General features: G+C 35.5%; 1 protein-coding gene across 1 annotated transcript; it reads right to left on the bottom strand.

Annotated features, from left to right (window-relative positions):
* Positions 1-708: 708 nt before the first annotated feature.
* On the bottom strand, positions 709-26703 carry LOC121321891 (transmembrane 9 superfamily member 3-like). Its single transcript, XM_041261232.1, has 15 exons — positions 26447-26703; positions 23786-23981; positions 22048-22170; positions 21795-21955; positions 17719-17796; positions 17236-17367; positions 16855-17021; positions 13651-13745; positions 11532-11662; positions 6188-6327; positions 5335-5403; positions 5090-5236; positions 3905-3988; positions 3293-3369; positions 709-1707 (listed from the first exon to the last, which is right to left on the bottom strand). The coding sequence occupies exons 1-15, from the start codon at positions 26537-26539 to the stop codon at positions 1640-1642; spliced, it is 1761 nt and encodes a 586-aa protein (XP_041117166.1). The 5' UTR covers positions 26540-26703; the 3' UTR covers positions 709-1639.
* Positions 26704-27362: the final 659 nt, after the last annotated feature.

Below are 27362 nucleotides of genomic sequence, written 5' to 3' on the forward strand. Positions count from 1 at the left end.
CACCTACTGAGCATGATTCAGCAGGGGTTATCAGCATTTGTTATTTTGCCCTTTTTCTTGCAGAAGTCTTAAATCAGTTTAGCAAGATACTAGTGCAAGAACTGAATACAGACAATAGACTGTCTGCATTCACAGACTGTTACAAAGATACTATTAACATGATCTATTACAAATTAAAACTAAAAATATGAAACAGTATTGAACACCTTTCAGATACTGTATCAAAATGTGGCCAAGTAAAATGTGTAATTTTTAAAGATGTAGTTTTTTTTTTTTTTTTTTTTTTTTTTTACAGCCTGTTTTCAGTTTTTTACTCTAAGACATTGTATCATACATTCACTTTAGATGGTAAACACTGCATTTGAAAAAAACAAAAACAAAACAAACAACAACTCTGCTTGTGAATGTATTTACAAAACTTTAAAACACATTATTTAGGAAGTGATAGTGTAAATGGCATTACAAGATTACATGACAATTACAAATGTTTTGTGTACTATTACTGTAGCTTGCAGAAAGGAAGCAGATATGGTTACTTCCACTTGTACAGAACACTACCTTACTTGTTTCAGCAAAAAAGTAAAAATTGTGTTTTTGAAAGAAACAAAAAAAGCATGACACACACACATTATGATGAAGTTCAATGTTCATGCAGCGGTGAGAAAGATGACAAAAAGCCACCCAAAAAAAAAACCCCACACACATTTGTTTACGGAATATTTCATTTTACGAAAAAGTACTCTGTAATAAATCTGTACATCCAAATACATGGGTGCTGCTCCTCAAGTTCCACTGCTTGAAGGTTATATACATGTAATATCCCATCCATACAATTTCTTAAGTAACGCCTTCATTCAAAACCAAACATAAAACAAAAAAGTGGAAAAAGAGGGCCACATCAGACATCCAATTAAAACAACATCACAGACTTCAAACTATCTAATAAAAACAAATTCACCAGTCCTAACAGTAACCTCTGTTCACTAGCTGTATAGTAAATTGTCGGGCAGAACACACTTTCTGATCTAAATGCAACTTTTCCTTTGGATGGATGGACTTAAATAATATGATAATTAATATGAAGACAAATAGGCAGGGAAATGGCACTGGTCCAGCTATAGTCAAAGCTGACATATTACATGCAGTAGCCAGTGTTAACAAAAAGCAAAAAAACCCCCAAAAAAACAGTACTTTAGCAATGGTTACTGAAACTAGAATTATTAAGGCTTTCTGGGTAAAATAAAACACCAGAAAGACTCCAGGTCAACTAGTTTAAACAGCCAAGTTTCCCTCTTACAATAGAACAAAATGCTTTCAATAAACTGTTTGTCCTCTTCACTGAAGAGAGCTAGACAATTCAACATTAATGGAGTTACTTTTTTGGGGGAAAATTAGCACTGTATTGTAAATGCCTACTGCATATAACCCAAGCATTTTCTCTCATGAAAAGTTGTTGAAAGCAGTCAATAAGAACTCAGGATCGATGGAAATAGATATTTCTTTTAAGTCATCCATACAATAGAGACCCACAACGTACCCAGTAATATACCCAACCTCCTCTTGCAAAATGAATTGTGCAAGTTCCTGCCCAGTAAGAAAAGCAGACAATGATCCACAGTTCCCAGTGCTGTCACTTCTACTAATCAATTTTCACATTTGTGTAGATCTTTCTAACGAAGGCACTTGTTCCCATGAAACCAACAGCTCCTGTAAAGAATCATTTTAAAATTATTAATTTCATTACATTTATTGAATATGAGAAAACTAGAGCAGTTTAAAAAAAAAAAGAAACGCAAACATCAAAACAGACTGCAAAAATGCTACATGAACATACACCAATATTTGTATTGTACTGTTCACTGTAACACACTGTATATAAATGTAAGAAACGTTTAAGAAATCTGTTACTTTCTTAGCTGACTAGTGTGGTTCAAAGCAACTTTTCTTTTTTTGATTATTGTTTTTAGTCAACATAAAAATCTAGTGCAATTATACAAGGAACCTTTGTAGATTTGACACAGCAGGATTCTATTGCTCCTGAAGACTGGACATCATGGAACACCTTTTGTAGAACACATATAACCAAAGCTATAGTTAAGACTGCCACGTCTACATTAGACTGCCTTTTATCTACAGCTGTTCAGAATTAAAAGCAAGAATGATTAAAGAACATTTTCCTGCCAATACAGTACCCTGCATCACTTCATATGCTTGGCTGGTTAACTTAAATGAATACCAGGTACTGCAGCTGCTGATGTGGCAGCAGCACTGGCCTATAAACATGGGGGAAAGTCCTCAATCGTCCACAAAGAGCACAAGGGACACCCTAATATTGCTTTACACCATCAACAGGGACCACTCAGAATCTTTTCTTTTGGCTTTTGTAATTAAAACAGACTAACTTTTACCAAGAAACATCAGCTAGTTAGTATTGACAACATAAATAAAGCTATATATAACAAGAGAATATTACCCATTGTGGAGTGCCAACATTTTAAATGATCAGATTTGTGTAGGGCAATGTTAAGAATGGTTACTTGTCATGGAGGGGAGACACTACTGTTGCTCAACTTTACCTCATCACACCTCATCACCAGTGTCTGTGCTTTTATTTAAAAAATAATTAAATAAAATGCAGGTAACTGGAGCTAGTAAAATAATTCCACAAATCTTAATTATTTAGCATTTCCATTAGCTACATGTCTCAAATACGCAGTTCTGAAAGAAGCATAATACAGTAAACATATATTTTTATTTAAACCATTATATCTGGTACTACCTTAGACTAAATTATATTTCAATTTTCTCTGCCTTTTACAGAAATTAGGTAATACTTGAACTTCCTGGGTCACGTCCCCTCACCCACAGTATCCTCTGGGTCACACTATGTTACTAGATGAAAGCATGTCAGGCAATCGGGAAGCGGCTGACTGCTTTTTGACAGGAGAAGCCAGTGAAGGGGCGGAGACAGACTGGAGACAGACATTCACTAACCAGACGAAAGAATGTAGGAAGTGTGTTTCTTAGAAAACTGCACATGAGACCTATTAGTGAATGGATCTGCATGGTGGAGACATTTTATTCTGTTAGCTACAATCACCAAAGTTAACCAACCGAGAATTTGAAGTGATCTCTCTCTATTTTAGTAAATATTAAGGTAGAACAATATTAGTAAGATATATATCCACTGACACAACACATGAGAGAGACATTGACAGAAAGACAGACAGACACATATACATATATATTTTATTTTTTATTTTTAAATTGGCCTTTAAATGGTTTAACTTACCACACATTATCCCCAAAGTAGTGCTGAACACTGCCATATATCCAAAGTAGAATGATGTTTGAAACAAGCCATACATCCTAAGCAGGAAATGTTTGACAATTAGACATTTTTAAATGATCCCTGATTCTTATTATAGCAACATCGATGGCTAGTTTCACAGACCCTGCTTAATTTTAATCTTGGACTACCTTAGCTGAATTAACATGGAGTCAAAGATTAAATCAGGGATAAATTTAAGATTCAAACTGTGGTAATAGGCTCCATTGTTAGAACTTATGCTTTACAATAAAACAGTGTCACATTTTTCATTTTTTTTCAAATTTGTCATTTTTTTGTTACGTATATGGAAAACTACAAAGCGGTATGCAATTCAATATGCTAAAATAACATTATTCAGCAGGTGTCATTCAACTTCAACTTAGTTTAAATCAGTTATTTATATAGTGTTGCAAAACCCTTTGGCTAGCTGTACATACTGCATTTTTCCTACTAGTTTATTTTTCTTGGTTGAAATGTTACCTAAAAGCATAATCTGTGTTACATTCATCTACTTTTAAATACATTCTCAACAAACACCTGAACAAATAAAATGGTATCTTAATGTACACTTACTTTGTTTTAAAGAAATAGTAGTAGAAGGAATACATATACACATAGACTGCAGTTGAGGCTGCAGAAAGAAAGCTTGTCCATTGCCTGTATTAATAATAATAATAAAAAATATTAAAACCATTGTCATAACTTTAAATAGAAATGTACCAGCCTCCTGGGTTTTTATGAAATACATCTTTAGTTTTTCTTAAATGTATGAATTATTTTGCCTTTCTTGGTTTAAAGCAGCAAAGTAACTGGATTGGTCCAGTGACGGAATTCTTTACAGCTCTATCGTGTGTCCTTGGCTAAGGGAAAGTGGTGAATACTTCATGAGCAGTGTTGGAATGCACACATCCCTCCACCACTGCAATCATTATTTTCTGAAGATCGCCCATTCCAAGTTTTATCACAGTTGGCCAAGTACTTCTGTAGATATCTAAACTGAAATGTGTGACATGCTGGCGAGTGGATCGAGGCCCAGAGACAGACTGCAGTTCAAAAAAATAATACTTTTATTACAAAAACAGGGCACAAGGGCCAAAACAAGGGAATTTAAACAAAAATAGAAAGACACAAAACAAGACTTGCAAAAATAAAGGTTTCCAGGCTGGGCGATGCCTTCACTGGATGAGAATTAAAAAAAAAAAAACACAAAACCAAAAACAGCAAGCACAAACACCAGCTTGCTTCCTCAGCTCCCTCCTCTCCCTAATGGGAAGCTGAGGTCTCCTTTTATGTCAGGTGGCTGGGTGCTGATTGATCATTAATTACTCTAATCAACCCCAACCACCTGAACACAATAAACCCAGGCAGGTAGGGGAATTTAACCCCATAACTGCCAATTTATAAAGGGCAGAACTCTGCTCTGCCACAAAAGGTTTTCTCACCTTTTTTTCCAGAGAAAAAAATGATTAGAGACCTGTGCTTGATGTCTTTTTGATGACAGGGCCTCGACATCGGACTGGAAAGGGAAAATTGTAATGTCGGACCTGGTCCGACATAGGACTGTAGGGTTAAGGCAAAGTTTTGAGGAACCAGACGAGCATTAGTGGAATGAAAGTGTGTTTGGATGTGGAGGTATTAATGTATCCCACCCTTCCCCCCCAAATAAAATGTATAAGCTAAAAGCTGTTAAAATTTGTTCCCATAACAAAATGATCATAACCCAGTTTTATTTTCAACTTGCATAAGAATACTACTTACCACCTATAGTCTTCGGCATTGAGCAGAAAATAGGTGCACACAATGGTCACACAGACTGTCACAATGCAGAGAATGACCAGGACCAGCATCATGAAGCCATAGACATAGTAGATCTTGTAAGCCCAAAACGAGGTGAAGATGAAATACCTACATGAAAAAACAGCAGCAGAAATAAGCTTAACTGAACGTTTTTTTTTTGTTTGTTTTTACAAATAACTGCAAGCAAAAACCTGTAAATAACTTACATTTCAATAAAGATAGAGCCAAATGGCAGAATCCCACCAAGACAAACAATAACAGCTGGCTCCATGAACCTGAAACAAACAGAACAAGATTGAATATGGTTACATTCCAGTCACTGCAATGTTATTTCAGGTGGTTTACTATCTAGGAAAAATACACACTGAATGAGAGGCTTCTGCATACCAATGGTTAATAGCCGCTAAAACACAGAAGCAAGTGCCTCGTGTAAGGTAATGCTCCTTCAAGAAATCATCGATCAGGGATAGTCTATCAAAGATGGTAAAGTATCTCATGCATACAGTCTGCTTACAGCTGGTGCAAGACTTCAGTAAAGAAGACAAGGGATATGTGGAGTCAGTAGTTTCACAGAAAGTCCTGGGGCTAACTTAAAAAAGGTGGTTTGTGCGCATATTGATGATGATGCCAAGTAGCAGAGGTCACAGAAAAAGTCTGTATTAAAATCAGTGTTTTCTATTAGTGTTTTATTTTTTGCTATAGAACACTTGTACTCTTTTTTGGAATACAAATTTCACAATTCTAGCTGCATGATGTGTTTCTAATAAATATTTTAAAAGTAAGCAAGCAGCATTTGCTATTCCTCTGAGTTATATGAACCACCCCTCAGATTGCAAGTATGTAATGAAAGCCTCAAAACTGACTGGCCAAAAAATTCTCTTGTACTAGTTTAATTCCGAAGTATAACACTACTGTCCAAATGGCTGTTCCCTGTACAAGCAAGGTCCCAGGACTGGTGAGGAAAGACCACAGGTCTGTTTAACTAATAGTTAATGGGACAATCGCAACAAATAAAAAACAGATACTGTTTTAACAAGACGTGGCTATGTGCATATTTACCATTTCTTCTCTGGGATTGGACGTGGCACAGCATTCACCCGGCATGGGAAGTTGGGTTGCCCAGACAAATTTCTGCCTAGAATTGTTCCAACCAGGTTCAGTGGAAGAATCACAAAGAAGCAGATACAGCACACAGCAACCTGAAACAATCAAATCAGTTATCACTTACATTTAAAACACCAATTCAACTGCATAAGCAACTTCTTTCGATTGTGTGTGTCCGTTAAGTCTGTCTGAATTCCTGTTTTCTTCTATTAGGTATTTAGTTCTTCCTTTTAGTTCATATGATCTATATAAAGGCCAACATATGATGAAGAGTTTCAGTATACCAAACTCGCTGAGGCAGGATAGAAAACATGAAATTACTGCAGACTATCAAACAGATTTAATAAAACACAGACAACAGGAATTTTACCAGCGGATAAGTGGTAAACTGAGGTAAAACTAAATAAAACAAACTCCAGATGCCCACATGTATTACACAGACCAACTAGTTATCAACAAAACCAATGCCAACCTAAGGAATCTTCTTTAAAGCTCAGTAAGGAAAACGTTAACTGCTATTCATAATCTCAGTATTTCATCTTAGACTGCCTGTATTAAACAATCCGTCGTATTAATCCTTATCTTATGATCATAAGAAATACATTTCCATAATGACAATACTAAACATTCATAAAGATATAATGTTTAATGTACAGTAAGCAGGACTCCTGTCAACACACAAAGGGTTATCGATTTAGTTTCTGCTGCTACCTGGTTTCTAATCAATTCATGTGCTGTACAGCAAAGGTACCTGGATGCAGCAGACGAATGCATGATCACTGGTCCTACTTGTCTTGTGTTGAAGACCCATGGTTCTTTGCTTGTTTTCACAGGTTACGAGAAATCAAACAGTTTCTTCCTGGTTTTTAATCACTTCAAGTGCAATAGTTAATACGGCCTGATTGCTACTAGAACACTGGAGTGAACATTAGCTACAGCAAAGCAAGTGATCTGATACGAGGAACCAGCAGCAACAGAGAGCTCTGCATATTCCAAACTATAAAAATATAAGAACCAACAGATCTTCAACAGATTAAAGGAGAGATGAAACAGGTTAGCACTTGTTTAGCTTATTAGAACACTGAGATGTAAAATAAGTTACGATCAGTCAACAGCACCTAATCTCTTCGTTCATACAAATCCCCCTTTTATACAAGTGTCAGTAGGAGAATTACTACTGTCCAATGCTATAAAGTGGGTGAATATAAAAAGCAACGATCTCTGCTGTGCTCCTACTGAAGTGGAGCTAAGATAGACCCACGATCACACTGAAGCCTGCAAAAACAGATAAGGCTGCTTGAAAACAATTGCAGTGCATCTGACAAATACATATTTATATATTCACAGTACCCTGTGTATGTAACGGACACCAAGAGCGACTAGGTGTTGCAGATTAGAAACACTATTAGTGTTGCTCAGTGTTCATTTTAGTATTTAGCCAGGTCTGGAAAACATTAAATTATTTATTTATTTATTTATTTATTTATTTATTTATTTATTTACTAAATGATGAGAGGTCAAGAGCTTTATGTTTTAGAAATCCATCCTTAGCAGTTATATTTTAAAAAAGTAAATTTTATTACTGGGTTTCATATAAATAAAATATACTGTGTCTAGTTGTGTTGACACAGCTTTAACTTCACTTAAAAGCACATCCCCCATCATTGCTGTACATTTTAAATCATTGCAACATGGGCTACCTAATACTGCCTGAAAATTCCAGCAACTGCTGGCGAGTTGATGTCCAGCAAGAGATGGGAATTGTATCCTCAGTAACATGAAAAAGTAGGTCCATCTACAATATACTTGACCACATATGCTAGACAAACAGATAGCTCTTAAGATTACCCCATATTCCAACACAATCAATAACATGTGTTAAAGAATGTCTTACAAAAGTCTGATCACAATTGGACAAGTGGATCACTAGATAACAGCTCTAAAGGCTGGCACATGATCCACTAGAACAAGGGTTGGCAACGTCAATGTAACCATGGGCTGCTGTGGCTTGTGGGCCGCCACCAACAAAACTGATCTATTTTTAACTCAACTGTCAGGTTGTAATAACTGTGCAATACCAACGTACTTACAGAAACACACTGGGCAAATCATAAAGTACAATTATACTGTATTTATTAAAAAGGAAATCTTTGAACAAAGACATTACTGCTATACCGCTGCCATCATCTTTTCAGTCAACAATATTAAACCACACAGAATTCACAATGTAAAACCACACAGAATTCAAACAGTGCTTAACAATAATCTGTGCAACAGCAAAGATAAATAGCTATTTAAATGGGTTTCACTTACTTTCAAAGAAAAAAAAAACTCCAATGAAAAATAAGTGCTCAAATAGCATTTTGAAGGTGCGTGGATTCCCACCAAAAGCAGCCATAACACATACATGCAGGTTTAATCTATTCCCATTTAAAATTACATGTGGTTATTAAAAATTGTACATTTTGCTCCCATCAAGGAAAAAAAAAAAAAAAAACATTCCTCTAACAAATTAAAACAAAAAAATTATTTCATTTGGCCAACTTCACCTCTGTCGTTCCACTGGCTCAGCACTTCGCATACAGTTACCGCATAAACATTGATTACGTACTTCCACGTGATCTAATTAATGTTTTTGTTTTTTTTTTAAATGCAATACATTGATAAAGAAACTCAGAAGGAGCCGCCACCAAACCTCAAATGTGCCGCCACTTGCCGACCCCTGCACTAGAACACCAGTCACCAGGGGGGTAAGAGATATGCCACTATAAGCAAATACAGGAAGCTTGAGGTTTAGGTTGGCTTTACCTGACTTACACATTTTTAATGATCAGAATTGAGATTCAGCCACATTCAAGCTATTAACAGAAATGTAGGCTTTGCCCACATCTGACAAAGTGCAACTTCACAAAAAAATATGAATGTAGTTTCTCACTTAAAAGGCAGAATTGCCCTTTGTCAGCTATCCAGAGAGCAAATTGGATTACTTACCAAGAAATGTGACATTGTGGATGCTTGCTCAGCGGATACATGTATTCCTTCTACATGTCATGGATCAATATCTTATCTTAAGCCATTTGGAAGCCAGAGTGACGGTCAAGTAGCAACATCAAGCAGTCTTTCTACATGTTTAGCTGCTCTGAATTTCACTACTTCACTGTAGGCAGTCTAACCTTACTGTACTGTACTTAAATATATACACATGTATTATTGTGTACTAAATTAGTAAGAATGCTACCAAAAATCAATGAAGCCTTCACTGGCTTGAATAGTGTCTTTTTTGTAACTTTTTAAAATTTTAATTGAAGTACATACTTTTGTACACATTAGTTACAACTAAGGCTTGGTATACCTCAATCTACTATGTTCTTACAACTCAGACCTACTTGCAATGACTCCTGGACAAACAATAATGTTGGTGCTATGAGTCACATGACCCTCAATAACTGCTAAGGAATGTCATTATACAAAAAGTTACACTGCAGGCAAGAATATTATTGTCTGTAGAAAACAAAATCTGACCAATTCAGGCCACTTAAACATCTTTGTTTCAATAGTTATTTGCAAAGATGTTGTTAAAAGATAGGTTCTAACTATAATAATAGGCTTTAGTAACTTTCAAAATGAACAGTAGATGACACAAACAAGCACAATATTATCTAAATGGTGGTACAAATTTGGTGCAATGCAGGTGTCAAAACTATCTATGCCAAAAAATAAAAATGTTAAGGATTCCTCAACTTGATCTTCTCTGAAATGTGTGTTACAACTTGCACAGCAATAAATGTGCCCACATTTCATGGAATGTGGCAGCTAGTCTCTTAAGTAAACTCAAGAAGTGTGTGCTTGTTCAGCAATGAAATACAAAATACTTCACTGTAAAAATAAAATGTTACTATATTAACAGTAATACAGCTTGCCGCTGATGGAAATATTAAATCGTCTATGGGCCTAAATTCTTTGTACAGTACTTGATGTAGTAAATAGTCACTTGACACCCTTTAAAAAGCTGAAGTACAGCTAAGGCCTATTTTCAGGTATTTCAATAACAGAAGGTACCATGCACTGGTACCATGAATTTGGCATAAAAGAAAAAGCAAAAACATTTAACTGACAATTCCTTTTTGTGTGGCTTATGAAATGTGCCCAGTCCTGTGCAGGTACTGAGGTGGAAGCAGCTGGTATTCTTAGTATCCAATTAAGGGAATAGTTAGCCAGTAGAACTGGAACTTTGGAAACAAAAACTACATGTACCCATGCAACTTATGCAAGTCATCAAGGCTTTGGTTAGAACTACATGGCTAGAATAACTCTTTTAGCAGTAGAACTGACAATTGAGGGAATGTATGACTGAACTGGATTCAGGCTGTCTCTGCAAAATAAACGAAGGCTATCCAAGCTCCACTTGGCTAAAATTACCTTGAATGCTATATAAAAGCTATACAATTTAATCTCCACACCCATGTACTTTCTTAATTAGGAGGCAGTACAGTGCAGTGATATGAGTGATAGACATCTGCTATAAAGCTCATACACCTGGGTAAACAGCACAGCCAAGAGAATAACAAAGTGATAAGATGAATTGTGGAAGACGATGTATAATCAGTGTTTAAAGTAGTAAATGTTGAAACAGTTGCATCCCCACGTCAACACCACCCATTACATATAGCTAGACTTACAAAAGAACACCTGTCTTCAAAATATTGCCTTCATGATACAAATCTTAGTGAGTTCAGACACATTTAACGGAAAAGATTTAATGCAATAGTACCGCACAATGTTTAATTGAATCTCTTATTGAAACTACTGCAATTCAGACATCTACGGCACAGCAAAAATTTTTATTTGGCAATCCAATGAGAGGTAAAAGCACTTACAGACCACTTTCCTAACAGCACGTCTTGCCAGTCAGAGACATAACACCTTTTAAGCACAGAACAGTTTGAAACCACAATGCAAAGTATTGAATTATGCAAACCAGGAATAACTTCTAACATTTTTATCTCCAGTGCCTAACAAACTTAACGGGTTGTTAATTTATTTTGTTCTTGTCATAAAAAAAAAAAAAAACAGCTATTAAAAAGGAATGCTATCCAGCCCACTAGCATCACTGACAATGATTCCCCTTTTATTCCGTTTGGTTCTTTGCTTTTATTTCATAGACATGAATTATAATTCATAGTGTAGCTTGGGGATTGTTAAAAGAACAAAAAGGAGATTTTACTTGTTTGTTTTCCTCACTATTTTGCAAACACTGTGACTGTAAATGGACAGTATTTTCTTTCCCCTCCTGACTCACCATTGTCCCAAACGGTATAGCTCTTGAGGCGTGGTAATACATGGCAATGAAGTTGATGAAGAACGCAGTTCCACACACCATGGCAGGAATCAAGAAGGCCCCAATGAACATCTGCTTTATCCATCTTCTGCCTGTAATAAACACAATGGATTTGATTTTTTTATCCTTAAATAATACTCATTTTCTTATTAGGATATCTAGTTAAGGAATCTTTAGCAGATAGTGAATGGCTAATCATGACTAAATAAATACTAATATTATACAAGTCAATGTTCATCTTATTACAGAAGGGCACAACTTGACAGACTGGAATATGCATCAATGCTGCACTTCTAATGACGTGAATCTCTGTTTGCTACTTGAGATCACAGAATACAATACTGGAGATCTACATTCTCATGACATGTGTGGAGAATGAGTCACTGAAAATGTTAATAGGGCACTCTGTAAGATGAGGTGGTTCATAGGGAATACTTAACAAATCTTAAGATCTTTCAGCTGCTCTTTATAAAGTTTTTGGCAGTGAGAAGTAAACAGTATAGATTAGGATGCACACACACAATTCAAGCAGCAGTAATCTCTACTGACTGAAGTTTTGGGAAGTGAGCCAGAAGTGGGGGATACAGATGAAGGTAGATCACTCCAAAATACCTCATTCTTTCCAACATTTGTCTAACTTGCAAGGGAAATATTATGTGTTGTGATGTTTTGTTTTATGTTGTCATGATAATTTAAGTGGAATTTAACACAAGATTTTTTTCCCCACATTTAAATTTCACATTTTTCATTTGCTTGTTTAGCTTAAAAAAAAAAAGGAATCAGTAATGCTATTACTTGAAATGTTTTTTATGCCACTTTGTTTACTGAGAAAAAACAAGAACGGCAGGGATTAACAAAACAAAAATACTGTTTTTGACTGAAATACAAACCAGAATTTGAAAACATTAGCTTTCAGAAACATAAATGCAGTAACAAATACAGCTGATGCTCAGCGCTGTATAATCTTGTCCTGTCCGATCGGAGGCTTTCTCTTACGGAAAGAGTAGAGAGAAGAACCTACAACTGCACTATACTTTTGTTGCTTTGTACATAGTTGTACAGAGATACCGCATAACTTTGCATAATTTGGATTTTTTCTGTGCATAATTCTCTGGGGTTTAATCTGTTGTGTTGGTTACATAATGTACACAGCTACCAGAACTAGCTAAACATTTAAAAAAAAAAACAGTAATGCTTTATATTGTGTGACACAAATTAATATTAAATAGATTGCATATTAAATTAATGTTAAATTAATATTTAATAGATATGCAATTGATATTAAATTTAGGTTCAATAATTCCTTGTTACTTTCCATTAACATTGAAGTCAGATTAACTGTATTTTCAATTAAAAACATGTAAACTATTTGAAATTATTACATATTTAAGGGTAACAAAATGTAACATAAATGGACATGATATGCAATTACATTTGGTTAACATTTAGCAAGAAACTAGCTACTGCATATTTATTAAATATTAATTTAACATGAATTTAATACGCAATTGCATAGCTATTTAATAGTAATGTATGCCACACAATATAAAGCGTTACCAAAAAACAAATTATGCATACATTTTTAAAAAAAGGTTTACTTCTTCCTTCAGCCTTTAGTCACAATGTCTTTTCTGTTACCATGCAATGTTAAAGAATGAGAGTGTTAAGAACATTTCGTAACAGTGCTTTGGGCATACTACTGTTCTCAAAATCCAAAAAGCTAATTTTTCTTTGTGCCATCGTTTTAACATATACAGATTACATAAAAAGTTAATATTTCAAAAATACCAAGAACGGGATTTATATGGATTTTAAAACTGTAATCAGTACATAAACTTAACTGCTTCAGTGTGCCTTGTCAGAACCATATATTATATAACCATGATTTGTAACTGCTGTTCAAATTCCTACTCAGTTTTTCTTTTGGTGTCAATAGCCCACGACAGGAATCCAGTACAATGGCGCTCACACATATACCTGGAATAAATCAAAAGTATTCGTATTTTCGTTCAAACAGGGGCGCTGACTCCGCAGAAACCGAAATGTAAGATTTTAGTAAAAATAAGTACAATAATCTTACCTCCTTGTTTAGCATACAAGCTTCCTCCAAAATAACCATTTACTGGTGATGTTGCAGCATAGACAAAAATAGCAGTACTAAGCATGGACCCTCTCCTGCAAGGTAAGCAAGTGGAACGAAGACTAAACATTAGAATTTTAACAAATGTTGAATTAACCTGAAAACGGCTAAGGGAGCAAGAATACATTTATAGAATTAAACAGTATAATTCAGCCCACTTTAAGAATTACTATATAATATTTTAAAATGTAAACACAGCCGTCCTGAAACTGCAATTAGCATTTTTTTTAAATTATTTTCTTTACTGGTTATCAAAAATAAATAAAATAAAGAAATAATAATCACCAAATAAAGAGTTTTAGTATATACAGGGATATAAATGGCTGCCAAGCTGAATATAATTTATCAGTAGATGTGTAAATCTGAGAAAATGTATTAAATACAGTAATATTGTCCCCACAAGTATTCTTACTGCCCCCTGGTGGTTGGCTTCAGAAATTTACAGATGGGTTAAGAAGCATGGGTATGAATTACTGGAGGGTTAATGCAGGGTTAGAAACTCCAGTAGTGTCCATTTTAGGACATCCTCAGTCCTCACCCTTCCTTGAGTCAGTCGTCAGGCATTAGTTCACCGATGTTTTATTTTTATTTTTTACGCATGCACCATTCTTCCTCATTTAATATGTATACTGTACGCGTTTCAAAAAATACTTTAAAAGTTACAATGTCAACTTCTACTGGATGTGCCACTCAGGAGGCCCCCTTTCCCCCCCTTTGAACTGCTGTACAAAAACTTGGTCTTACAATAAACAATAGTTATTCTTATTTGCTTATTAACCACAAACAAGATGGCAGTGAAGGAAACAGAACATGTATTATTGTAATTCCAATGCTACAGATATAATATACTGAACAAAAGACACGCATGCACATAGTATATGTTTACAAGGAAACAATAATACTGTATTCCTTACTGACTGTCTTGCTATAGCAATATAAAGCATCTAGACTCTCTCCAAACACAGAATACTATATTTACCTTCCAAAAGCCAACCAGAAACATGCATTGCAAGTTTTTTTTTTTTTTTTTTTTTTGATTGCATTAAAAACCCAGACTTATTTGTCACATGTTTGTGGCAATTCCCAAGCAGGCTACAATAACTTTAGTGGTCCCAGTGTTTCTAGTATCCATTCTCTAGCTGCCGCATGGAGTATACTCACAATTGACAAATGAGACACCAGGAACCAACAGAGTACTTAAAGCTTGATAACATGCAGATTAAGGCTGTGCAGCAAGATATTTCAATTTGAACATGAACATGAGCAATTCCTATTTTTTCAATGCGTAAAACACCCAGTATGCAGCTTATTTAGAGTGCTGTCTACAATAGTATAATAGTGCAAAAAGCCCCTTTTAGTTTCCTCTAATTTCAGAACAAGCGTGATTAAAAGTACCACAAGACAGGTTAAATGCACACGCATTTAAACAAAAACTCAAAAGAAATCAACTAGCATGTGCATAAAATAATTTTCTAATCTAGACATAAAAATAAGCAGGACTAATTCTGTTGCCAGCAGATCCTGCCATCTAGGGACTTATTTTAGAACTACAATTGAAAACCAGACCAACATGAGAAAAACTATATACTGTAATTTTAGCAAGAAAAAACTAAAGAGTTAAGGAGGGGTAAAATCAATCCTCAAACATGTTTGTTTTCTAGTAGCTGGCTGACCCAAGAATGTCTGTAACCAGGTCTTAAAGGACACAAAAAAGCATGTGGCTTGACAACACATTCCTTACCCTCCCCACTGCGTTCTCTAGTCCTGGTATCTGTGCTGTGTTTGAAATCGTGACGACGGTTAAATTCATCAACTCCAGTCAGGGTTTCAAAACTTTAGCCCTGAATCCTTCTTTGTTTAGGCTAACATTCAGTTCCCTCAATCTGTTAAGCCTTGGAATTAGACTAGTTGCTATTCCCTGTTTCACCTATGCATTATACAAACTCATCATTGATTTGTTCTGGTATGAGATTTGTTAAAGAATCTATGGATGTTCACTTTCACAGTGCCTTCTGATTTTGCAATTCCAAAGGAACTGGCTCTTGCACAACATGTGATGGAGTTTTCTAAACAGCTAGAGCTTCATAAACAGCTCATTTGATGTGCCTGATTGAACGCTCTACAGCAAGCAGGTGGTCACTCCCAGATCAAGGTCAATGGGGTGGACTGGGCTAATTTGCCGTTCCAACTGAGCAGAAAGCTGCCTGAATTTGTCTTGACTGCTGCTCTCCACAAACCAGTCAGCCTATTCACACTGGGCTCATTGGAATGACTGCCAGTTAGGTTTGTTTGATAATATTTCATGCAAAAATATGCCTGAAAACAAATGTGCCACTTATTTGGGAGTGAAGTAATCCTGTTTTTTTTTTTTTTTTTTTTTTTTTTTTTTCCCTGTGTTCCCTGTGTGTGTGTGTTTTTTAGGACACTTTCCAAGTGTTGTTTTAAGAAATAGTTTTGTTCATTTTGTAATTCAAATGTCACCTGTGCTTGCATACGAGATGCCAGCTTTTTTTTCTTCTCAGAATTTTCAAATGTGTTTGTTTTCATCTAATTTGAGATATATATCAGTTATTCTGGGAAGCAGCTGGTTGGTTACTGACAGGATTAGAAAGATGGTCCTGAAGAGGTGGTGACTCTCCTGGTAAAACCACAAAAGTGCAAAACTATTTGAATGCAAGCCCTGGAAACAGATTTATTTACCTACTGTAGTACGAGATATCTAAAAGAAAAAACATGTTTGCTAAAATGTGTAATTCTTTCAAAATTGCATATCTGAAACACACACACACACACACACACACACATATATAAAAATAACACTGTGCAATGTCTTAAGTATATATGATTTGGTGTAAATTAATTCTTATTTAACTTGTGGTTTGTAAATTAATTTAACAGTTCATCCCTGATCCGCCATGCACCATCCCTTAGTGTTTGCTGCGGGTTTGACATCAAGGAAACAAACATACTACAAAAACATAACATTAAAAAGCTAAAAAGAATTCAGTTTGCTCTGAAAGAATTTGCAACATCAACAGTATATGCAAAGATAATACAACAAGACAAGTCTTTGAGATGGTGTTACTAGAGTAAAGTTCACAGACTACAGTAATATGCAGAAATGTTAAAGACATTGGTACCTACTCAGTATACAGATCCTCAATCATTGCTACAATAATAACAATCATGGAGACTGAAAAGATTTGGCAGCCAGATCCAATCAGAGAAGAGAACATGAGGGGGTGACTGGATGGCCTGAAAACATCTCCATGAACTTGCTTCCATCCATACTCATCCCCCAGATCCCGATCCTGAGTCAGGACACAAACACAGCACACTTTTAGAAGATTTAGCATTGGAGCCATCGTTAACATATCACTAATGAACAAACTGACTGAGCATTGCAAGCCAGATGAGCAGGTACTGTATGGATTAAACAAAAGAAAAAAGTCACCGTTGTCTCAAAAGATTCAAACACTAATCTCCATCATGCAGTAGATGAAATGAATTTGTAAATACACTGACCATATCGTCCATCTCTTCCTCTTTGCTGTATCTTGCATAATCTTTCCGTAAAGTTCTCATCAGAATCATGGAAACCAAGCCCACCAGAAAAATAACCATCATGAAGGAATTGAAGATTGAAAACCAGTGAATCTATATAAAAAAATATCACATCACAATGGGTTATATACAAGATGCATTTGAATGCCTTTTAAGACCATTTGCCCCAATGTGTGAGTATTTTCTTTGATTTAGGTATGGCAGGTATTACAGTGCACTGTACTCCCTCCCTCATAACCTCTTGAGATTTGTTTACTACATAAATGTAATCTTCACTAGTTATCTCATAATTGGCCCTAAACAATGGTTGCATTCAAATTAAAAAGAACACAAGTATGTGTTGCTCAAACAACTGTCTTATTCAACTTCTATCAGTATTTTGCAGATAAGGTAAACTTCACTCAGGCAGGGCTTTGAGGACCACAACTCTTCAGAAATACTTACTCTGTGTTGAAAGAAAGATGGATCGAGATACTTGTCAAATCTGTCTTCAAACTTTACATCTGACTTTTTCCACTTTACCTGTATATAAAAATAAATAAATACATAAAAAGAAAATCATGAATGACAATGGTGCATTGAAGTATGTTTCTTTAAATGAGAAATTAATAAGGATTGTGGCATTGCAAGACTCTTTAAAAATGAGATGTTTTCTTATATCAACTGTATCCAAGTCACATTCAAGCCGAGATGTTTAAAAAAAAAAATTATATATTATATATATATATATATATATATATATATATATATATATATATATATATATATATATATATATATATATATATATATAATTTTTTTTCTCCTAAAAAGTTGACCAACACACCTTTCACAAAAAGTACTTGAAAATTATCAAAGACTTTACATTTACACCCAATCTTTTCAACCAGACAACCAGTAATTAATATGTGTGTGCTAGCTCAGCATGCAGAAAATGGTGTCCTCTCAGAAATATTTTGCCCTGCAAGTTGGAGGTTACTGAACAGACTGGGAGAAACCATTCACTGTTCTGTTAGAGAAACACAGTCTTTGTCTATGTTGCTGTCTATGTGTAAGCAGCTCCACTGCAAATTGTAAGTAAGGGATAAGGTTCCATAAGAGGCCAAATAAAAATATGCAAGTTGTTTCACCTTTAATGGATTTACCATAGTGTATACTAAACTTGTCTTGACTGCTGCTCTCCACAGTGTGTGTGTGGGGGTGGTAGGTGGTCAGGGTCACTGCATGTGTCAGTAGATAAAAAGCACCTCGTTTTCATTACTTACAGGGCCACCATACTTTGCAATGCAGTCTTGAAACACATATCATTGGATAGGAGGGGGACTGATTTTCATTTTTGGATAGTTTTTTTTATTGATTAAAAAAAGGTAACACTGTAAATCTGATGTATTTGAATTATAATTATATTAGAACAAGAAATGGGCAGATACTATTTTATGAATTAAATGTACCAGGTATGTTTATTTTCCTTATTACTGATAATAATGAAATGAATAACTTATTTTATTTGTAAAATAAGTTATTTTTAAGAACATAAATCTAGGGCAGTGCCCACTACTGCTTACAAAGACCCTGAAACAATGTCTTGTAATTAAAGGAAGTATTGTCAGTATTAGAATATTGTGTTTGGTTTCCAAAGTACTTTCTAATTTTCCAGAGTTCTGAAAAAAGGACACCATTTCCTAGATGCTACTGTAAAAAAAAAAAAATGTAGTGAATTTTTATGGGAAGAGAGTCAACTACAGCCAAAAAAAACCTTGTCCTGGGGGCACATCCCACTGCAAAATGTTTGGTCCTGAAAGAGTTAAACACTAAATCATGTTGTTTAGCATTATGAGATGCGATACATAACAAAAAATAAATAAATAAAATGATGTGAGCCTACATAGGACTGGACACACATGGGGAAAAATAAGAACGTGGCAATAGACAAGTATCCTGTGGTAGTCCTGTAAAGGTGAAACAACTTCCATAGTAAATATTTCATTTTTGTTTGGCACTTGTAGACAAATAAACTGTTGATACTATTACAATTGTTAGCAGTAGGTACTTTACTAAGCTAAGTGTTAGGAGTTCCAAAGGCATGGAGTACTGTAGGCCTAAACATCACGATTACCTTACATTCCTCAGTCTACTTCTCAATCTTAACCCACAGTATCTTGAAATAGAAGTCCATTCATTATTGTTCTTTGAAATCTAGAGGCTGGAGTAGTTAGACGGCATACTTTGTAGCCCTGTACACAGTCAAAGTATTCAAACAGTAGCCTGAAATTTAGATTGTCTCATGTCGATTAATTCATTTACTGTGCCTGCTACAGGTTTAAAAAATACAAATTAATTAATTAAAAAACAAATGTGGATTATTAACAAGCATGTAAGTAACATGCATCCCTTGCACAACCCTGCAAATTCAAAGTTATCAGTATGACTAATAAGTCAAAAGTTATAGTATAGAATAAGAATTAGCAAGGCAACATTTAATAATAATTTGAAAAGTGATTCTCCAGATTAATTGGAAAGGGCAACAGGTTAGTACCAATATCACTAACTCATATAGCAATAATTGGGGATGTGCATCGATATGAAAAATGTAAATCCATATCGTGCACGTATTTCGATAGCGATATATCAATAATATCAAAGTCTTTCAAAACACTGAAAAATCTAGTAACACAATTGAAACATACATACACATCAAAGTTAACAGATATTTATAACAGAAAAGCAATAACTTACTTTAACTTAGCCTTGCTTCACAATATCCATGGAAAAAAAAACAAGGTCTTATTATATTGTTTTACTATTCCATGCCATCATCAGCCACCTCAAAACTGATATTTCTATAATTCACTGCGCAGGCTAGCCAATCTGGAAGTAATTTCATCTTATGTTCGTATACACATCTAAAAGTATTTAGCACTGTGTCATGCTGAATTCTGCATTATTTTAAGACGTGTTTTGATGTTTTAAAAGTACATCTCATTTATAATACCGAAAGTTCACATTTTAAAAAGACATTAATAAAAGTGTAAGTAATCCAAGGAAAAAATGTAATGAACCACACTGACGCATGCACATATCTCACAATAATCCCAATAGTGCTTAATGCAGCATGTAAAACAGTGCTTGGTACCTTGCGAGCAAGTTCTAGATGGAAGAAAAAAAATTAAAATATATATATATATATATATATATATATATATATATATATATATATATATATATATATATATATATATATATATATATATATATATATATAGCACCGAATCCATATATATATATACATATATATATATAAATATAACCGGCCACTATCTTTTGTCCAATTTTGCCCTTTGCCCTTATCTAGTTGTGTCTCGACACCTAAACAACAAAAGAGAACTAAATATCGATAACTTACAAAACTTTAAACTTTATGTTCCAGTGACAAATTTTTTGTCAAAAATACTGAATCAAAGAAACGCCAATCAGTGGAATAAAATGGTTAAATAATACTTTGTGTGGCGTTTGCCTACAAGACTAACAATGGTTGGTATGTATGGGGTTTGTTGTATCTTAATATAAAATAAACTTGATTAGTGTGTTACGCGTATCATAGCAAAATATTGATATTTGTGCCCACCCCTAGTAATGCTTTCAGTACTTTCTGCAGCAAGGTGAGCAGGTTGCTTTCCTAAATATAATAAACTTTACAATAAATCTAATAAATTTTTAGAAATGTTCATAAAGACGCTTTGTAGCAGGAAAGCTCTTACATGGACAAATGGTTTGTAGTCTTGTTTTGCAGTGCATTTATTAAATTTGCACTTGGAGAAAAGCTGTATTGTTTTTTTGTTTTCTGTGCTTAACTAAGCAAACACAGAATGATCTCAAATAAAAAAAAAAAAGAATGTATCTTGTACTTAACATATTTGTACAAATATGTTGTAATTTTGGTACACCTTGGATACAGTATGGTACAATTCCTATTTTTGACCTATGAATACCTCCCTGCTAAGCTTTCTGATTGAGAAAAACACCAAACGTCTGTAAAGGGATTAACCTTTCCATTTTCCTGGTCGCGTGCCGCTGTAATTTGAATCTTTCTCTATGCTCTCAATGTATATAGAGCAGACAGGAGGTGTTAAGTCTACAATCAAATGTGGGCAAGAAAGGGAATCTATTTTGTTGGGTGGGGAAATGCGGGGGGGACTACCACTTTCCATTTGGACAAGGGAAAAATTCTCACCACTCTCTTGGTCCCACAAGTTTTTAGGACCTAGGAAGATTGAAGATCAGAAATCAAGGGACCTGATGCACTTATAGCCCTCATCAAATGTGGGCAAGAAAGGAATCTATGTGGGTGGAAAGCGACTACACTTCATTTTGGACAAGAATCTCACTCTCTTGTCCACAATTTTAGACCTAGGAAGATTGAAAAATTAAAAAAAAAAAAAAAAAAAAAAAAAAAAAAGATTGTGATTCAAGATACTGTTACTGCAGCCTACTACTCTATTGCAGATTTGACCACTACTTACAGAATAAGACATTGCAATTCTTGTATTTGGCACAAGCTTGACTTTTCCTTCACTTGTCAGATTCACATCTACAATTCTATTGCCGTTGTACCCGATTTCCAGTTTCTTGTAGGTCCACAGGTAATGATCTTCTCCATTTTCATCTGCTTCTCCAACAATACCTGCACAAGTAAGAGCGTAAACACATTTAGTACAATTTGACAAATATACTGAATTTTTTTGAATGTTTTGCACAGAATATAGACAGCCTTACCCCAGATTGGCAAGTCATCGATATACATCTGGTACCAATAGTGGTTCTTTATGGCATAAACAAAGGCCTCTCGTTTTCCTTTATCCAGCTCAATTTCACAGTATGTTGTTTGCAGAACCTCACCTGTGGGGAAAAAAAAAAAAAAAAAAGTTGTTCATTACCAATTTTTCATTAGGCTAGACAAAAAATGATGACACATATACCTTGTAATTTGTAACATATTGTATTGCTATTTTAACCAGTATCTTGCATAAATCTCCACTACAGCAAATATATTATGGCCATCAGTTTCATGAGAGAAAAGGCTACCTGTTATGGAGTACAGTTTGGAAATGTGTATTTGATAGATGAGCTTTTCACTTGAGCAGTTCTCACAAGAACAAATATCTACTTGCCCCAATAGCTGCGATCGATATCAACATGACAACTGCTAAAACAACTGAAACATTTATATAGGGTTGTTTGAAGCAGAGGTGTTAAAGCCCAATCTGTGTCTGGAGCACATGAAGTGCAACACTGATGTTTGTTTGACTGAATACTGAAATGCCCCACCTGTCACATTTGACTGATATGTCACGTCGAACAAATTTAAGGGGTAAATATAATAGTAACCCACACAGAGGTTGTTTTGAAAAACTCATCTGATCTTTGGTTGGATATGACTGAACCACCAGTTACATTTTTTTTATTATTATTTATTTATTTTTAATTTAGCCATTGCCAATTATTTTTTGCTATTTTCTCCCAATTTTGAAATGCCCAATTATTATTTAGGCTCAGCTCACCACTACCACCCGTGCTGGCTCGGGAGCGGCGAAGACTAACACACGCTGTTCTTCGAAACGTGTGCCGTCAGCTGACCACTTCTTTACACACTGCGGATTCACCATGCATCCACCCAGGAGCTACAGAGTCGGAGGACAACGCAGCTCTGGGCAGCATACAGGCAAACCCAAAGGCGCCCGGCCAGACTACAGGAGCCGCTGGTGCGCAGTGAGCCAAGGACACCCTGGCTGACCTAAACCCCCCGGTAACACTCAGCCAATTGAGCGCCGCCTCCTGGGAACTCCCGTCCACGGTCGGCTGTGGAATAGCCCAGACTCGAACCGGCGACGTCCAGGCTATAGGGCGCATCCTGCACTCATGCAGAGCGTCTTTACTGGATGCGCCACTCGGGAGCCCGTTATCTTTTTTAACTGTAACAGTGTTTACATGTTTGTTCCAGGGCTGCAGAATGTTTGTGCCCACAAATGTGAGCCGCTGGAAGAATTGGTCAGGAGCCAAAATTTACCCCATTTACTTTAATCCATGAAAAGTGTGATGTGAATGTGCTGTTGCATACGGGGGCATGTTTGCATTCAGCAGCTGCTTGTGTTTAGTGCGAGCACCACCAGTAATTTAAGGAGTTGAGAGCTGCGACAGAGTTCATAAAACATTTTCTTGTTATTAAAAACTGTACAACAATTATTTTCAATACTGGATTTGTGTCTTATTTAAAGAAGAACTGCACACATTGGAGGGATGTATTAAAATGAACGAACGGATGTAGGATTCGATTCACCGAATCCTAAGTACTCGGCTGAATCTGAACCCTGCTCAAAAAGTAGGTATTCAGGCCAAATCCAAAACCGAATCATGGATTCGGTGCATCCCTAATTAAAATCAGGACATAAGAAACAATCTTACTGAATTCCTTACTCCCAAGATCATATATATTTTCACTTTGTTTTTGACTCGCCTTTAAATTTGATATCCAGCCCACTAAACTCTAGTTCAACTCCTTGGAGAGCCTCTCCTAGTGTCTCGTGGTAATGGCTAATAGCCCTTTTTGTCCCGACACAGAAGGGCAGTGAAAAGTACTTGTATGTTTCTTGTCTGTTATGGTATGGTCCAACTGTGTTCATCCACAAGACAACTTCTTCTGTATCTGTATACTAAAAGAGACACAGAAATCAAAGTTAATTAATTTTAATAAAAACACTCATAATTGACAAACACAATTCCTTAAAGTGACGCACACTTGGCCCAGACTGAAATGTCCAATTATATAAATTCCAGTTATTAATACACAACTTATTAAATAACAAAATAACACATCAGCTCCCTAAAATACATTGCAAGTCAGACTGTTGAATCTCCTTTCTCTCTGTAAGACTGTTACCAAGATTAAAGAAAAACAAGAAACCTGTAAATATCAGCATGGCTTCAGATAACTTACTGATTTGCTGAGAAGCACATGAGTAGGTCTGTGGTTCTTTTCACAGTAAAAAAATGGCTTATTTTACAACTTAAAAAATAGGTATTTCACAATTAACAAAATATGTATTAAAGCAAAAAGTATAGCATTGTCAGATTAAAAGTGGACAGTTTTCTCAAGAGTTATTATACAACACATGTTCCTAAATATTAAATGCTGACCTGAAAAACAGTAAATGCTAAACTGTAGAATATTTCGTTTTTTATGTCCACCTTTTAAAGACATTCTATTTTCACAATCAGTGAATTACCAAAAAAATAAATAAAATAAAATAAAACATAAATAAGTGTAAATAAACACATGAACTGTTCCCTTGTACTGGACAGAGCGATCTTTAGCAAAAATATTTCCAATCTTTGATGCAGCTGAATGTTTTTTTTAAACAAACACTATACTTAATAAAATGTTTGTCGATGGGCAGTTTTGTCCTCTTGTGTACACTGCATGAATTGACAAGGAAGTTTACTTAACATTAGTGTGGAAACTGTTTAGGGATGAAGAAATAAAAAATTGATAAGCAAACCTAAATACATGAGTTGCCATACTGAAAAGAACACTCTCTTCATTACAGTAAATATTATAAAAAACATCAATTTTGGAAAGCAATTACAAATCACTTTTTAAATTTATTAAGATGTAATTTATAACTTCACACTGCAACACAGTACCAGGAGATCAATGTAGTGTAAAGCAGATTTCAAGGAAGGCATTAAAGTAACTAATGAATTTTAAGTTTGGAGTGTATAAATTGACCTTCTGTACAAGGATGTAGAAACAACATTATGGAACAATGCTGCTTTTATATAAAATCTATGTAGCACCTTATAACAGTGCTCAGAATACTCTGACAGGTCATATCCTGTCAATTACTAAACTAAACGATCATATTTTTTATTTACAGAATCTCAAGACTCTTTGAAACAACATATCAAACTTCTACCAATGTACAGTAAATAAAATGAACAGACCCTCACAATGCAGTGAATGCAAAATAATTAAAGGGAAAGGTTGCTATACATGAAATACAGAAAATGATGAGATCCAGAGACACACAACTGGTTCTTTGAGACACGGATTGCTGAAGAATGTAAAATGGCATACATGATGTACTTAAATTGGTTACATTTAGAAACAATTATCTGCAATATAAAGCTTTCTCTAAATTGCCTAGTTGCTGTACTAGGTAATGACACCGTATACCCTCTCTGGCAGTTAGAATTCACAATTTTAGTTCTCGTTATTTTACAGATCACACTGATGGTAGTCATAATAATTGATTACCCGCAAAAATTAATGTGTTACATAGGCAGGTTAATCATGTATGTGTTACTAAATTATAACATGTTAATATAGATAGATGTCATTCAGATACACAAAGCCAAATGTGTACACTGCAAATCTCTATAGCATTAACACGTTCATTAAAAAAATAATAAAAAAGTCTGCATAATCGATAGAAATATTATATAATTTACATGTCGTTGTAAGCGATATCATTTTAATGCACCACCACTGCCAGTACATTCAATAAACTGCTTCCATAGGATTAACTGGCAGGTGTTTTCAGGGTTCAACAATTGAATAATTCCCATTATAAAATATATTGAAAGGTTCCTGCATGGTAAGTTTCATAAAATCCCCTCGAAAAAAGCGTCCACTGCTCAAAACAAGAAATGCCTGCATGTACTGTAGTCCTGCAGGCCTTACCAACCGGATATACCGTCAGAACCGTGCCAAGACGAGACAAACCTACACTTGATCAGAAATTGTTTTAATATAATGCCATTGTGTATTACATGCTCAGCGCATCTAACCATCACATCGTTACTATTACACTAGAGAAGAATGTCTGTTTCGAATGGCAGATCTTGCAAGTTTATTTTAAAGTAAGTATTCTGAGATCAATGAAAACCGAGTGACAGGGCACTAGCTAGGCATTATATTTTGGGACCTTTCAAATCCTCAAATTGACTCGTATATCATGTAACATTCCCAAATTGAGCTGCTGTATCTCCTCGGACCTAGTTTTCTCACGTTGTACCTATCCCCTTAATTCAGAGACACCGTACGTGTTAAAACACAGACATTTTGTCAGCCATACTCCCCACTCTGCACAACCGAGGTCGGCCCAGCTCTCCTTACCGTATGTTCGTGTTCATCCGCCCAGACTGGCAACAGCATATCCACAGCGGACAGCACAAACAGCAACACCAGCTTTACCCTGATCGTCCTCATCGTGCTTCAGAAACGCATTCAAGAGAATCCGGTTCCAGTGCAATTCAAGCTATCCCCGTTTCTTCTACCTGGCTATGTCAGTGACCAATTTTGAGTTGCTCGCTGTCTCACAGTCTGCCGCCGGTAGTGCTGCTCTTGCCGTTCAGCCACGTCATCCGGCAGCAGTCACAGAGCGGAAGTGCCTCACCTTCTGCCAACAACGAGGAGGAGGAACTGTCACAGCGCAAGACAGGTAGCCAAATACACCTAGTAGGGTTTGCCCACCTAACTTTTAAAACTCGCTTTCTACGCTGGTAAACAGTACTGCTGGCTCTAGTGGTCTCTGTGGCAAAGCGTGAAACAGAACCGTGTCACTTCAATCTGGAGTCTTTCAGTTAAATGTGAGGTCCATCTATCAATACCAGATGAAAAACGACCCAGACAACATTTTAACACTAAAGAATTATTTATTTATTTTTACAAAAAATAATGCACAAATTAAAATAAATACGGTGTTCCGGTAAGTATTTAATACGCAAGTCCAGAGTGGATTCAAGGTTATTGGAAAGGCACATTCCTGCACCATCGTATGTTCCTACATCATTTTGAATTTAAGTGTGCTTTCATATTTATATTCTGAATTATGATATGCTGGTCATGATTTACCAGTTTAACATGGTACGTTACTGTGGTGTACTACTGTGTCTGTGCTTTATTACAGTGCTGTTTACTATGCATTTACCATAATACAAAGCACTAATGTTTATGCAACAAATTGACCCATATTTGGATCATCCCCGCTGCGCTATATATGCAATGTCATTATCACAGGGTTATCGCACTA

The sequence above is a fragment of the Polyodon spathula genome, chromosome 10, assembly GCF_017654505.1.
Source record: "Polyodon spathula isolate WHYD16114869_AA chromosome 10, ASM1765450v1, whole genome shotgun sequence".
Taxonomy (NCBI): Eukaryota; Metazoa; Chordata; class Actinopteri; order Acipenseriformes; family Polyodontidae; genus Polyodon; species Polyodon spathula.